The sequence below is a fragment of the Salvia hispanica genome, chromosome 5 (assembly GCF_023119035.1).
Source record: "Salvia hispanica cultivar TCC Black 2014 chromosome 5, UniMelb_Shisp_WGS_1.0, whole genome shotgun sequence".
Lineage (NCBI taxonomy): Eukaryota > Viridiplantae > Streptophyta > Magnoliopsida > Lamiales > Lamiaceae > Salvia > Salvia hispanica.
This window is the reverse complement of record NC_062969.1, coordinates 10,990,927-11,007,048: the sequence shown is the minus strand read 5'-3', so window position 1 is coordinate 11,007,048 and position 16,122 is coordinate 10,990,927. Positions and strand designations below refer to the sequence as shown.

Sequence of the window (16,122 nt, the reverse complement as noted above, 5' to 3'; positions counted from 1 at the left end):
TACTATTATAAAATTTAGACAATGCAAATCCATCACCAACGGCTATATTCTCCAGAGGGCAAAGAGATTTCAGACACATTAATCTTTTGCTTTTGTAAAAAGATGCACCTTTTTCAGATTGGATTTCGGGCGATACAGTACTACCTTTATGACAAGAGTGCAAGTGGTATTTCATTAATACTATAATGGCATCATTAACTATGGCTTCTGCTCAATGTATACAGCTAATAAAAAAGATTTATTCACCTACTCCCATGCCCATTTTTTATTTTGTGAATTCATATTAAGGTCTCACACTCTCACTAGATCCAAGATATATGGTTCAATTAATTTGCAACTTTTTAAACACCATGATGAAACTAACAACTAATCACCAACGCAAACTAGCCTTCCCTAATTTATTTAGCATACTTGTATTTATCGATTTTTAATAAAATAGGTAAAAGTGAAAGTACTTTTTATGAAGGGTAATATCTAAATAAAAAATAATACTCTTCCCCACTTGAATTAAAATTAAAACAACCATCAAAAAATGTTGTTTGTTGAATGAATTAGTAAATTCTTTGCTCAACTTTGTTAGTATACTACTCCACGACAGTCGATTTATTATCGTTTTCAAGGATGAGTGGACGGTGGCGTCGGTGGAAAAGGGGCATGAATCTGGTGTTTAATGTTTGCTGCCACGTGGATAATAGAGTACTTTTCTAATCAAATAAAATAAACGTTTAATTCATATCTACACAAGTATACTCAATTTCTTTAATCTGCTAACATGTCAACAATAATAAAAAAATGAAACCCCTGTTTTCTTATCCACAACGCAAACCATATAAGCTGCTGCAAGTTAACTAGTTAAGGTAATGTAATTTGATAGAAGAGATGCATGATGCATGATGCATGATGCATCCAACATGGGATGAAAACAAAGTTGCACAAGTACAAATTTATTTTCTCAGTTGCAAGTGAAAGAAACAAGAGAGTGGAGGGGACAGTTCAATTTTATGCTCCCATCCCATCGTTCTACATCATCTCCTGCACCGCACCTGAAACAAAACGTGGCTCAAACACCAGAATTACAGATTGACCTCATGCAACAATAAAATGCCTAAAAGGTATCCCTCACGTCACACTTCCAAACTAAACTCTCCATTATACTTTATATGAAAAAAGCTAATTAAACCCGGAAAAGAATCGGTCACATGACATCAATAAACAAAACCCCCCACTCTCTCATTTGGATAATGATTTTTTCACATTAATTATTGGATATTTTAGTGTAATTGGATTAACTTGATCGATCGGTATTGTCATAACGATACATCATATAAGTATGGAGGGTGTTCGTTATGATGTTAGGGGCGAAGCCCCTGAACAAATGAACGAGGGTCCGGGGGCAGCGCCCCCGGATAGCGGGGTCCAAGGGGCAGAGCCCCTGGCTGGGGTCGAGCTGTATAAGAAATTCATTCGAAAATGTAATTTCGGAAAAGTAAAAGGACCAATTTGCAATTTCGAAAACTTTTAAAATTCTGTTATTTTTCGGTTAGAAAATGAACAGACGCGTATGTTCATGTTTATAAAACGATCCGATCGTTATTTATGGTTCTGATCATCTTCAACAATTAGTATTCGAAAAAGTTCAAAACAATCTTCTGAATTTTATCCGATCGAATAGTTTGGTAGAACCGCCAAATTGATTTGATCTGAAAGTGTTTATCACGACTTTCAGATATCCGTTTTTGTGTTCTATATATTGAATCTCCCCAACAAAGATCAAATCAACTTAAATGTCGAACAAGGAAACGGTGAAGGAAGGAACGAAAGGTTTCGCGAAGTTGGATAAGTTTGCTGGCCAGGATTTCAGACACTGGCAGAAGAAGATGCATTTCATGCTGACGAATCTCAAGGTCGTGTATGTTCTGAGTACTCCCATGCCCGAGGCTGTTGAAAACGAAACTCTGGAACAGACGAGGAGGCGTATGAAGTGGGAGAACGATGACTACATATGTCGTGGTCACATCTTAAACAGTATGTCTGATTCTCTGTTTGATGTGTATCAAAATGTTGAGTCTGCTAAGGAATTGTGGGATTCCCTCGAAGCCAAATATATGGCAGAAGATGCCTCTAGCAAGAAATTTCTTGTTGGTAATTTTATTAACTATAAAATGGTTGATTTGAGGCCTGTCATGGAACAATACAACGAATTGTTGAGGATATTGGGACAGTTTTCCCAATATGATATGAAAATGGATGAATCCATTTCTGTCTCTAGTATTATTGATAAACTGCCACCTTCTTGGAAGGATTTTAAAAATAATCCGAAACACAAGAAGGAGGAATTGAACTTGGTCGAACTTGGAAGTGATTTCCAGATTGAACAGTCCATACGAGATATGAAAAAGAGTTCTGTTGGTAATACTAAAAACATGGTTGGTTCTTTTGTGAACATGGTGGAAGAGGGTGAATCCTCAAAGGCTGGTAAAGAGAAACGTAAGTTTCAAGGCAAACGGAAGTTTCAAGGGAATAACAGTAAGGATGGGAATAAGAAGCCCAAACTGACTTGCTGGAAGTGTGGCAAATCCGGGCACTTCAAGAAGGATTGTAAGTCTGGAAAGGGTGGAGGAAAAGGGAAAAACGAGGCTGGTCCAAATGGATCCAAGGATCCTGAAAAGCAATCAGGTTCGTTTTTTGTACCTAATGATCATTTGGTTGAGAATTATTATGCATCAATAATCTCTGAAGCATTTTATGTGCAGGATGATGATCTCTCATGGTGGATTGATTCGGGTGCAACATGTCATGTATGCAAGGATCGTCAATGGTTCAAGGACTTTAAACCAATTGAAGATGGATCTTCCTTGAAGATGGGCAATGTTGCAACTGAACCAATCAAAGGAATAAGATCTGTTAGCCTAGTATTTACCTCTGGAAATTCCTTATTGTTAGAAAATGTTGTTTATGTACCTGGAATTCGTAAAAACTTAGTTTCTGGTATTGTATTGAATAGTTGTGGCTATAAACAAGTGTTAGAAAGTGATAAATACATTCTGTCAAGGCATGGTAATTTCATTGGTTTTGGTTATCTATGTGGCATGTTTAAGTTGAATTTAGATGTCTCTTTTGTTAATAATTCTGTTTGCATGACTTCTACTAGTTCTAGTAATCATGTTAGTAAATCAGAATTGTGGCATGCTAGACTTGGACATGTACATTACAAGAGATTGAAAGATATGTCGAAAATGAGTTTAATACCAGCATTTGAGTTGAATGGTGAAAAGTGTAAAACTTGCATGTTAACTAAGATAACTAGACAACCTTTCAATAAGAATGTCAATAAATAAACTAAGGTATTAGAACTTATACATAGTGATTTGTGTGATTTTCATTCGACTCCATCACTTGGTAATAAAAAGTATGTAGTTACTTTTATCGATGATGCTACTAGATTTTGTCATGTCTATCTATGTCATTCAAAAGATGAAGCTTTTGATAAATTTAAAATCTTTAAAGAAAGTGTAGAGCTTCATCATGGTGTGAAGATTAAAACTCTTCGCACTGATAGGGGAGGTGAGTATTATGATCCAGCATATTTTGAATCTACTGGAATAATACATCAAACGACTGCTCCATATACACCACAACAAAATGGTATAGCGGAAAGAAAGAATAGAACGTTGAAAGAAATGATTAATTCAATGTTGTGTTATTCTGGCCTAAGTGAAGGATTTTGGGGTGAGGCTATGTTAACAGCCTGTTATTTGTTGAATAGAGTTCCTAATAAAAGGAACAAGATAACCCCTTATGAACTTTGGCATAAGAAACCACCAAAACTGAGTTATCTCAGAGTTTGGGGTTGTCGAGCAGTGGTAAGACTAACTGACCCTAAAATGAAAACCATAGGTCAAAGAGGTATAGATTGTGTGTTTCTTGGCTATTCTGAAAATTCTGTTTGTTATAGGTTCTATGTAATAGAACCCAATGACTATGTATCTGTGCACTTTATTATTGAGTCAAAGGATGCTGATTTGGCCATGAGGATAGATTCACGTCTATACCTAAACCTGGAGACATGACTGTAAGGTCTAGTAACTCTGGTGTAACTGGAAAAGTGATTGATACACCTCCTGATGTTAGGAGAAGTAGTAGAGCAAGAAAAGCTAAGTCTTTTGGAAATGATTTCCAATTGTACTTACTTGAAGGATCAAGAAATGAGATTAATTTTCAATATCAATATTGCTTTACTATTGGTGATGATCCAAGGACCTACAAAGAAGCTATGGCTTCAAGGGATTCTGCATTTTGGAAAGAAGCAATCTAAGAGGAGATGGATTCTATAATTCAAAATGGTACTTGGATATTGACTGATTTACCACCTGGTTGTGAAGCTTTAAATAGCAAATGGATCTTCAAAACGAAGATGAAGGTGGATGGAAGCATAGACAAATATAAAGCCAGATTGGTTATCCAAGGCTTTAGACAAAAGGAAGGCATTGACTACTTTGATACCTTGATCAGTCAAATAAATGTATAAGCACAGAAGAAATCAAAATAACCACATGAGCCAAGGCATAGAAAAAGGAAATCAATTAAACATAAGAATCATTGTATCTCCCCCGTAGAACTCTACGAAGGATTTAGCTACTCATGTTTAACACAAAAGTCAAAGAAATATTCAAAAACATTGTTTGAACAAGAATAAAACTAAAGGTAGAAACTCCTAGAATTGGATTGGGCGGATTGGAGGTCTCGTCTTCAATCTTGCGATGAATACTCGTCCTCTGCTCGTTCTTCTCTTCTTCCTAGGTGAAAAAGTAGTATTATTGGGGTTGAAGGCGTGTAGAATGTTGTAGGAGGCGTCCCATGCACATTAGGTTAAATAGGGCTCGAAATTTCCTTGTTTGGATCTGTCGGCCGAACCTGGCGGGTCGCCAGGTTCGTTGTACGGTGAAGCTGGCGAGTCGCCAGCTGCTCTCGGCAATTCTGGGCGAAGGACCTGGCGAGTCGCCAGGTTGGTACTGATGCGAAGCTGGCGGTTCGCCAGCCTCGTGCTGCAATTTCGTCCTTTTTCCACCTTTCGCCATTTAAGCTCATTTTCGACCCTTTTTCTACACATTCTTCACAAAATGGTCAAAATACCAATAACATAGAGAAGTAGCTATAAACCATGTCTCAAAATACACAATATACGATCAAATTCAAGTAAAACTACCCTCTAAAATCATGTAAAATCCAAGTGAATCATACCTATGCTCCTGTTGCTAGGATTTCCACAATTAGATTATTGTTAGCACTTGCTGCTATACATAATCTTGTAATTCACCAAATGGATGTTAAGACTGTCTTCTTGAATGGTGAATTAAATGAAGAGATTTATATCAAACAATCAGAAGGCTTTGTCATGCCTGGTAATGAACATAAGGTTTGTAAATTGGTAAAATCTCTTTATGGACTAAAGCAAGCCCCTAAACAATGGCATCAGAAGTTTGATGACGTGGTGTTGTCTAATGGTTTTGTATTAAACCAAGCAGACAAGTGTGTATATAGCAAATTTGATGCTACCGGTAAAGGAGTTATCATTTGCTTATATGTGGATGACATGTTGATCTTTGGTACTGACCAAGATCAAGTTGATAAAACAAAGGCATTTTTGTCATCTAAGTTTGAGATGAAAGACATGGGGAAGGCTGATGTGATTCTTGGAATTAAGATCACACATGGAGAACAAGGAATTTCCATCTCTCAATCACATTATATTGAGAAGTTATTGGAAAAATTTAACTTCAAAGATTGTTCTCCAGTTAAGACTCCTTTTGATCCTAGTGCAAAACTCGTGCCTAATAAAGGAGTTGCTGTGAATCAGCTTGAATATTCAAAGGCTATTGGATCACTAATGTATGCTATGATTAGTACTAGACCCGATATAGCCTTTGCAGTTGGAAAGTTGAGTCGATATACTCATAATCCAAGTTTAATCCATTGGCAAGCCATGAATCGAGTATTTAAGTACTTAAAAGGAACAATGGATTATAGGTTGTCTTATTCTGGATTTTCTTCTGTTCTTGAAGGTTTTTCGGATGCAAGTTGGATCACCAATATGGAAGATCATTCTTCCACAAGTGGTTGGGTGTTCCGTCTTGGAGGTGGTGCTATATGTTGGGCATCAAAGAAACAAACTTGTATCACGAATTCAACAATGGAATCGGAGTTTGTGGCATTAGCAGCAGCTGGTAAAGAGGCTGAATGGCTAAGAAATCTAATATATGAAATTTCATTGTGGCCTAAACCGATATCACCTATATCTATCAGATGTGATAGTGCAGCTACCTTGGCTAAGGCATATAGTCAAGTGTATAATGGAAAGTCAAGACACTTAGGTGTTAGACATAGCATGATTCGTGAACTTATTATGGATGGTGTGATATCTGTGGAGTTTGTGAGAACTCACGACAACTTAGCCGATCATTTAACCAAAGGGTTGAGTAGAGATCTTGTGTACAAATCGGCTAAAGGGATGAGATTAAAGTCCACCACAAATCTTTGATATTAATATACCCAATTCCCATTTAGTATGACACTAGATGCAGAATTCAATGTGGAAGACTTAATATTTGGAGATTGGAACACATTTGAAAATCGTCCCAAGGTATGTGTTCGGACCTACAAGTTAAGGAGGTTGAATGTATATATTCTTAATAGTTCTTTTGAAAAATTGCAAATGTAGGTGCAAGAATAAAGGAGCTACCTATATAAACATGAAGTTTAGCCGCTTCAAGAAGCTGAGACTTGGTTTCGATATGTTTATGAAGGATAAGGACATAGGCTAGTAACATATAGTGTCAAGATAGATCATATTCGTATGTAAACTTTTGTGTACATTATCTTCGTGTATTCAATGTGAGTTCCCAGGGTTCAATCCTTAGTGACACCCGGGGTATTCGAATGTATGGAATGTGTAATGTACTAAGGTGGAATTCTATATTCTTAATAGTTCTTTTGAAAAATTGCAAATGTAGGTGCAAGAATAAAGGAGCTACCTATATAAACATGAAGTTTAGCCGCTTCAAGAAGCTGAGACTTGGTTTCGATATGTTTATGAAGGATAAGGACATAGGCTAGTAACATATAGTGTCAAGATAGATCATATTCGTATGTAAACTTTTGTGTACATTATCTTCGTGTATTCAATGTGAGTTCCCAGGGTTCAATCCTTAGTGACACCCGGGGTATTCGAATGTATGGAATGTGTAATGTACTAAGGTGGAATTCAATCGTTACGATATTTCATTTATGCAAAAGTTTGAATGTTTGAGATGACTTGTTTTAGATAATCAAGGATTGCACTAAAATAGGGGAGGATTGTTGGATATTTTAGTGTAATTGGATTAACTTGATCGATCGATATTGTCATAACGATACATCATATAAGTATGGAGGGTGCGGAGTGCACACTTATTTGAATTCGTTATGATACAGATGAACGAGGGTCCGGGGGCAGCGCCCCCGGATAGCGGGGTCCAAGGGGCAGAGCCCCTGGCTGGGGTCGAGCAGTATAAGAAATTCATCCGAAGATGTAATTTCGGAAAAATAAAAGGACCAATTTGCAATTTCGAAAACCTTTAAAATTCTGTTATTTTCGGTTAGAAAATGAACAGACGCGTCTGTTCATGTTTATAAACCGATCCGATCGTTATTTATGGTTCTGATCATCTTCAACAATTGGTATTCGAAAAAGTTCAAAATAATCTTTTGAATTTTATCCGATCGAATAGTTTGGTAGAACCGCCAAATTGATTTGATCTGAAAGTGTTTATCACGACTTTTAGATATCCGTTTTTGTGTTCTATATATTGAATCTCCCCAACATTAATGATATGCATCCATTATCAAACACCTGAGTAGCCGAAAAAATGAAACCCCCCCCTCCCCCCCCGTTAAAAGAGCTGTGCCATAGGCTACAATTCACTACACATAATAAAACAAATGCATATATCAAGATTTGGCAAAACAATGTGAAAGAAACAGTGAATCCAAGAGGGAACATAAACATACAGTCTATGGGTCCACCACCTCTAATATGCAAAGTCTCTGAACGAAATGCGAATGGTTTGAACCACCAAGAGTTTCTGTAACCTGTTCATCATTTTCAAAAAGGACAAGATCCTGCTTCTTTCCATTCATCTAAACAGTTTTGTACAAGCAATTGTTCCATGTTCTTCCAAGTGACTAACTATCTCTTCTTCACTTATATCCTGGGGGAGAGTTTAGATGTGGATCATTTTTGTGTTGGTGAACAACAATACCTGCAATGCATGCGATTGTGTGAAATTGAATAAGAAAGAGAACAAGGGTTCTTTGTAGGAGTATTTAGTTTTTTCAGAATAATATTATTTTAAAAAAAAAATAAATTTCGCAAATTAAAATGCATAATTGAGTCAAAATCGGCTAAACAACCGTTGACCATTTATTTTTCACGGCGCCGTCCATATTGGACCGAGTCCGGCCCGATTTCAAATATATGGGACAGAATAATCAAAAAGTAATGTCTATGACTAAAATCATAAAAACACCATATGTTTAGGATCACATTTAACCCTTACTCTTCGATACAAAAGAAAATGGCATCCAAGAACAAGAACATTTATTGAGTAAAATTATTTATATTCACTATGATACAACTAGATAGATATGAAATGAATCATATTAAGATAATTCCCAGTCAATAACCACCTTTACAAGTTCTTTGGCTCATATTATATGTATCGCACTTCAGGTAAGCCCCTTTCATGCATTTTTGTTGATGACATACAATTTACATGTTCTTTCGTATATACTTCGACATCAATTAAAGCTTCAACATCTCACGAATTCTATTCCATATTAATGTAATTATGTAAACCTTGCTCAACAAATTGAGCCCATTATAAGCAATATCATGTATGCTGCAGGCTGCAGCTTACCTCATACAATAGTTAGTGGATAGAGGATAAAAACTATTTGTCATTATTTTTTTAAAATAATTAAAAAAATGTGAAAAATTAATTTTTGTTGTTTATTAATAATACGGAGTAATAATAATGTTAGATGGTGTATTTAAAAAATTATAAAATGTTGGCACCGCTAAAATTAATGATGACGTGACATGACGCAGTACTAATTTGAAAGACGCTCCAATTTCATACATTTCGATAACAACCAAAACGCAAGGTTAGGGATTAGGGTTTCGCAGCAATTGGGGATTTTTGGTTGGAATCCCATAATTCAATTCCAGCACTACCCTCCTCATGGAAGACAACCGAGAAGCAGACCAGGATGCACACGGCGACGTTGCTGCTTCGGCCGAGCAGCAGTCCCAAAACGTTGACAACCAAACACTGAATGATGTGGAAGTTGACGATAACCTAATTAAGCCCGCAGACGGGGAGAATTCTGCTGCAAGTTTGAGCCAGAACGCCCAACCTTCGTCAGAACTACAACCAGAAGCAAAGGATGATAAATGCCAAGAGGAATTGAACGTTGAGGTGGCAGAGAATGGACATGGGGAAGCGGACGAGGAAGATGAAGAGGGAGGGAGGCGGCAAGAATTGATGGTTATCACCCAGGACCAAAAGGGGGAACTAAATGAAAATGGCGCCATCATGGAAATAGAAGGGTTACAGGGGGATGCTATGGAGGAGTTGAAGACCGAGCCTGATACTAAAGCTTCTTCCAGATCTTTCCTGTTAGATGCTGATGATGTTACAGGAGATGAATCTGGAACTGAGGAGGAGCAAGCTGCTTTTATGAAGGAACTTGAAACTTTCCATAAAGAAAGATGCCTGGACTTCAAGCCTCCCAAATTCTATCAAGAGCCTTTAAATTGCCTCAAGTAACTCTTCCTTTTAATTCTCTTTTGCTATTCATTTTTGGCGTTCTTGAAATTGTTCACTTATCGGCCCTACCTTGCTCATAGGTTGTGGAGAGCAGTGATCAGACTCGGTGGTTATGAACAGGTACACATAGGAGTTTCTGTTTCTTCGCCATATTTCACATTGTAATTAACTTCTGTTTTGGCTGCCATTTATGATACTTCGGTAGTCATATATATATGTGTGTGTGTGTGCGCATTAGTATTTTGACGTATATAACAAGGGCACATGTTGATCCTTAGCTCACTTCTTTCAAAATGGTGTTATGTGGCAAGCTAAAGAGAATAAATCCCTTGCATTAAATGAATCCGGGGATTAATAGAGTTTAGAGAGAAAACAATCTCATATTTGCAAAATGTGATTTTATTCTATTTGGCAAGTTCACGTTGTAGTGGTGTTTTATATTTTGTATTTAGAGACTAGAGTGTGTTGCAAAAAGTTCTACATTTAAGATTTTCACCAAATTGGACCAACAAAAGGAACAGTAGGTTGCATGTTTTTGAACGTATCAAATCTTCAATGGATATACTTATTGCTGTCAGCATCTTATACCTTGGCTATTTTGTTGCTTGCTTTAGACTTGTGATAGACTAAAAAAAGAAATTTTGTTGAAATTAAACCCAACATGCATGCCACTTGTTCACTTCTTTTGGCCAATGATGTGCTTCAATGCTTCATTATGTCAATAGAAAATGAACTCTCATCATATAATCTTGTTAGTCTTTAAGAGCGCGGATAATAACATATTATTCCTGGTCATATGTAAGATTAATAGAGAACTTTGGTGAGTGTTTTAAATCTAAATATATGGTTTTAATAGCTCATACCTGGAACTGGAAGTCTACAAAGATGACACTAGTATTCAATGTATAATAGTTGAAGTTCTATTTTCTGGGAAAATCATAAATACTAGTTATGACTCTGAAATACTCATCACACTTGTTTCCTACATGACTCTTCGACTTGACTGTTTACTTCTAGGGCTCCTCAATGTCATGGTTCTTTAATTTTCTATGGCATGTGCTTTATAATCTTGATGTCATTTTTGGTTTTGTAGGTCACTTCATTGAAGCTGTGGAGACAAGTTGGAGAATCCTTTAAACCCCCAAAGTGAGGATCACTCTAAGTTCAATTGAAAAACCCTAATTTTGTCAGAGAGATCACTTATGACCAGTCAAATACTTCTGAATTTTTAAAGGCATTTGTTACTGCTTCAGAAGTAGAGCAAAAAATACGGCTATGATTGCTGTCCTTCTATGAGTTTCAACTCACACACACCCAGGAATTCTTTATTCAACTATTTCACAAATGGTTCAATGTTAATTATGTTATTTGTGCGTTTTACAGGACTTGTACCACTGTGTCCTGGACGTTTCGAGGTTTTTATGAGAAGGTTGTGTTCAGATTACTTGAAACATTCACATCCTTCTGTTGTTTTTATTTCATAATTTTCTAGCTTGTCATTTTGTTTAATTTCTCAGAAATGTCTATTTTTTAAATCCTTCTGGTCTCACTTTTGCTGGGGCATCTGCAATGCATGCATATATTCTGGACGGGTGTAGGAAATTGCCTTCTGCTCTTTGTTTTGGCTTAGGGTTTCCTCATGTAACGTAGATATGACCTATTACTTTATGAGGTGTCTCCAGGGATTTAACTGCATGGCATGCCTTGCTTGTTGGAAAAGAGTTCATCATTTATCATCTATTCTTTTCTTGAAAAAGATTGTCAGTCTAAGTGGTTTCGATGAGTTTTTGTACTTAATATGCACTGCTAGAGTAACCGTATTTATATATGTGTCCTGAGCCATTGCGAGACTTCGCTTTTGTATTTCTTTATGTTGGGTGGTTTTCTTGAACATTGGCTAAAGCTTCCCCTGGGGTGTTTACCGAGAAGCATACTTCTATGTTTAGACTGATGTTATATTGAGTTACAAAATGTCTCCTACATTATGCACTGATCAGATGGTTCGAATTTACAGGCACTGTTAGAATATGAAAAGAATAAAATGCGCTGTGGCGAGCTGCCTTTTACTGATGCTACTATATCGGACCCTGCTGCTGGAAGTCAGGTTGTTCATAAATTCCACTTCGTCTTAGTATTTTTATAGGTTGGTAGAGCATTTACAACAAAGATTTTCTAGTTCAGTAGTGTGCTATTGTCTAAACTCGAATGTATAGTTTACTTTAGAGTTTATAAGAGAACTAGATGTTTGAGAAATGTGGATGTTACTGTTGTGATTCATGCACATACTTATCTTTTGGTGACTTTAGAGGTGTCCAGGTACCATATACCTTGCTACATTTGCAACTTTGCAGCTGCAACATCCCTAAATTCTTTTGATGCGTAAAATGAAAAAATTACATCTTTGTTTCATGAGTTTTTTCCCCACATCAATTGACTCAACATGTTGACAATGTGGAGCATATATTTGGAAATTACATCTCATAAAAATTTACTGTGTAATTACTATGTATTAAAAGTCATGTAATAATTGCAAGGCTGGTGAAAGGTTGTGTTCAATTGTTAATTTTACAATTAATCCTATATTTTTTAGCAACTTAAGTGTTTTATAACTCCAATATGTGAGGACTTATTGTACGTGACCATAGATTATAGAAACATTCTTTGCCTTCCTCCAAAATGGAGAGTCGAACTACTTAACTACCCCAATCCTCCCAAAGGGATATGGAAATAATTTCATGGCTTTATATATTTTCAATCCATAAAGGTCCTCCAAACAATGTATATGCAGGTAGATCAAATTCATGCCCCAGGATCAGGTAGAGCAAGAAGGGATGCTGCGGCTCGTGCCATGCAGGGATGGCACTCTCAGCGTCTTCTTGGTAATGGTGAGGTTGGAGATCCCATCATTAAGGTATGATTATTCTTTTTTCCTTGTTCCGTTTATTTTCAGAATTTGTACTTTCCTGCTCTTTTGTTCTAATTCTTTTCTTATGGTCTTACTCTGTTTTGTAGGATAAGAATCCAATAACGACACCAAAGCGTGAAAAACAATTAAGGAATATTGGTAAGTGTCATTTTTAGAGTTGAATGGTGTTTCCCGATCTTCTGTTGGCGAGCTTGAATTATATTTCTTTTGTGGCCAATTCTTGACTAAGGCTTCCTAAAGCGCAAGGGGTCATCTCCCGTTGAGCATGCTGTCAAAGTTGCACGCACGGCTTCAAAATCACAGTTAAGATCTCTTAGTTTGGACCCTGATTTTACTGTGTAACTTGAGTTAAGTGAGTGAATACTTTGAAGCCCCTTAGGCTTTGGCATATATATACATAAATAATGTACAAAAGTATAAATAGGCTTAAAATATCAAGCTTGCTGAACCACTTAGTTCCATAAAGCTCATCCTACATGTATTTTATTAGTGGAATCAAATACTTATCCGGAATAGTCTGCTCTTGGTATTATACGCAAAAACTGCCACTGCTGGCCAATCGTCATTCGAGCAGCTCTGCCACAATAATAATGGGACAGCCTACCTTAGAAAATTCCCAAAGCTTCTTGGCATCACTAAGCTAATTTGGAATCCCCTTGTTGTTGGCTGAGGCACTAGCTGTTTCATACCACCTTTGTTGTCTCAAGACTCTCAACTCCCTTTCAGCCTCTCAGCCCTCAGGCTACATGTATTGTCTCAAATAAATTTGTCGCTTCCCGAGATCATGTTCAATCATCTTCTTCTATTAAATGAAGGAACGTTCCCAGAAAAGGGTGGTACCAGTAACATGAACCAAACGAGAAATAAATAAATAAGTCCATCTAATCACTTACAATCCCAGTCTGGCGGGTATATATTAAGGCTCGAAGGTTTTGCCAAAGAGTCCTGACTATAATTTGCATTGTCATAGTCACATGAACTACGTGAACTACTGATTTTAAATGGTCAGAGAGGAGTTCTCCTTGTTGGCCTTATCTCACATAAAATGAAGTGCACATGCTCATCTAAATGTTTCCGCTGTTACTTTGATATTAAAATAGAAGACTCTACGACTAAATTATTTGTGAATGTGAAGGAAATCTTATGCATTCTCTTTCAGTATATGGATTTCAGTGTGTTCAGTAAATTGGATAGATTTATATGCATTCTTCTTTTTCAGCCTATGTATTTAATCTCTTCCAATAGAATGGAAAAGAGTTCTGTGCATGTCTTTTCAGTATCTTGATTTTAAGTTCTTCAACAGATTGGAAATAATGGTGGTAGATGTTGGGGTTCCTGCTGATTGGGTGAAGGTGAATGTGCAGAGAATGGTACAGTTTTCACTCTGGTCCTGGTTTGTAATCATCAGTATTCATAGAGATCTAATTTAACAAGTTTGTCATGTTTTGCAGAAAGACTGTTATGAAGTATATGCCTTAGTTCCTGGGCTTCTTCGAGAAGAGGCAAGTAACCGAGATGTTACTATCTCATTCTTTTTGTAAATCAGAAAATAGAAATTCATTTACATTTTAAGCTCTAATACCTTACAATAAATATAAGTGTTGATAAATGATGCATGAGTGCATCGTTGGTCATGGCATTGCTTTTCTTTCTCATTCTAACTTTTTTGTGCTTGGTCTTGTGGCTTTGCTCAATAGGTGCGCGTACAGTCTGATCCTGCAGGACGTTTAGTTATATCAGGGCAACCAGAGCAACAGGACAATCCTTGGGGTGTTACACCATTCAAAAAGGTAGCTCCAGTAACTGATTTCTTACAGTATTTATAGTCTGTGTTACAAGTGTGGAATTTGTGAAGTTGAATAATTTTAAAACTGTAAGATAGTTTCCTTTTCTCTGTGCCGCCCACTTGTCCCCATGAGTATGCTATTGTTCTTATGGTTTTTTATATGAGTGGTAACTGGATCAAAATTGCGAGTTATGTTTTGTATGTTTTCTTTTTATAGTTGCATTTACCTCTCCCTGACTATCATCTCAGCCCATAACTTCCTGTAGTCTCCTAATCCACAACAATAAATAGATATCTGTCTGTACAGAAATTCAAGAAGTATTTCTTTTTTTGCCAATATAAATTTATGTTGGTGCAGTCCTAAATCAGAGCAAGTAAATGCCTCTGCATCTTTTGTTTCTACCTGAAACCTAAAGATTAGACTGGACCCTATGGCATGCAAATTTGCTCCCGTCTCCTTATTGTTGAAATATGCTGTTCTAGGAGTCACCTCTACAATCATTCCAACCTAGTTACTAGTAGGAAAAGAGGAGAAAGAAGAATTTAAGTTTGAAAATTTTAAGTTTGTGTCCGTACAAGTACAAGTTTTGTCTGCCTTTTCTTTCAAAGTGTTTTCGTTGACATACCATTTGATGATGCACTCTTATGGCTGTCTGAATAATTTTTAAAATTAAACATTATTACCTTTTTTCCTTTTCTTGCCTGTTAAATTCATTCTTGTTGGAACTTACATAAAATGTTATAGTCCAGTGGTTTACCCACCTTGTAATTCACAAACTATGAAACTGAAAAGAAGAAATAATGTTGTAAATAAGCTGAGCAGACATGATAATTCCATGGACACTGGTTCTTCTGAGGTTGAAATAAATGAAACATGAATCAAAAGCTATTGAAGGCCCTTATTTGCAGGTCGCTGAAATAGCTAGTTTTAAGGTTGCAGGAATAGGTGTAAACATATATAGCAGCTTGTTGTTGATCTGACTTATATGAGAGTCGTGTTCTGTCCTCAGGTGGTTAGCTTGCCTACTAGAATTGATCCTCATCAGACATCAGCTGTGGTGACTTTGCATGGGCAGCTATTTGTGCGTGTACCATTCGAGCAGTCAGATATGTAGAGGCACCCTATGAGAGATGGGCTTGAAAATAGTTGTGTAAGGTTTAATTATGTTGAATATTCAGACTGGTAGCTGTAGTGGTAGTGGTAGTGGTAGTGCACCTTGTAAATGAGGGTTGACGTGCTTCCTCTCTTTTGGATTCTATACTGAAGCGGATTACTTAGGTAATCACGAAGTCTTTTTTTCACTTTTTCCCTTGAATGTTTTAAGGTAATTTATCGTACAAAATGTAGGTCATTGGATGGTTTAGCACCACACGTAATTAATCTCTTCCACAATATGTGGCGTGCTAAATTAGAATCACCGGATCGAGTCATGCTGATTCCTGCTTCAAACGTCGGTATCCATGCTCGTTTATAGTCTGGGCGATTGGTGATGCTCACGTTTGTTTTATGTGGGGATACCTTTACCCCACATATTTATTAAAAT

General features: G+C 36.8%; 1 protein-coding gene across 1 annotated transcript; it reads left to right on the top strand.

The window, feature by feature from the left end:
* The first annotated feature begins 9,173 nt into the window (after positions 1-9,173).
* Positions 9,174-15,880, top strand: LOC125188965 (AT-rich interactive domain-containing protein 6-like). Its single transcript, XM_048086097.1, has 12 exons — positions 9,174-9,862; positions 9,947-9,986; positions 10,960-11,012; positions 11,250-11,295; positions 11,881-11,970; positions 12,655-12,777; positions 12,879-12,930; positions 13,022-13,094; positions 14,096-14,162; positions 14,244-14,294; positions 14,490-14,582; positions 15,589-15,880. The coding sequence occupies exons 1-12, from the start codon at positions 9,279-9,281 to the stop codon at positions 15,691-15,693; spliced, it is 1,377 nt and encodes a 458-aa protein (XP_047942054.1). The 5' UTR covers positions 9,174-9,278; the 3' UTR covers positions 15,694-15,880.
* The last annotated feature ends 242 nt before the right edge of the window (positions 15,881-16,122 follow it).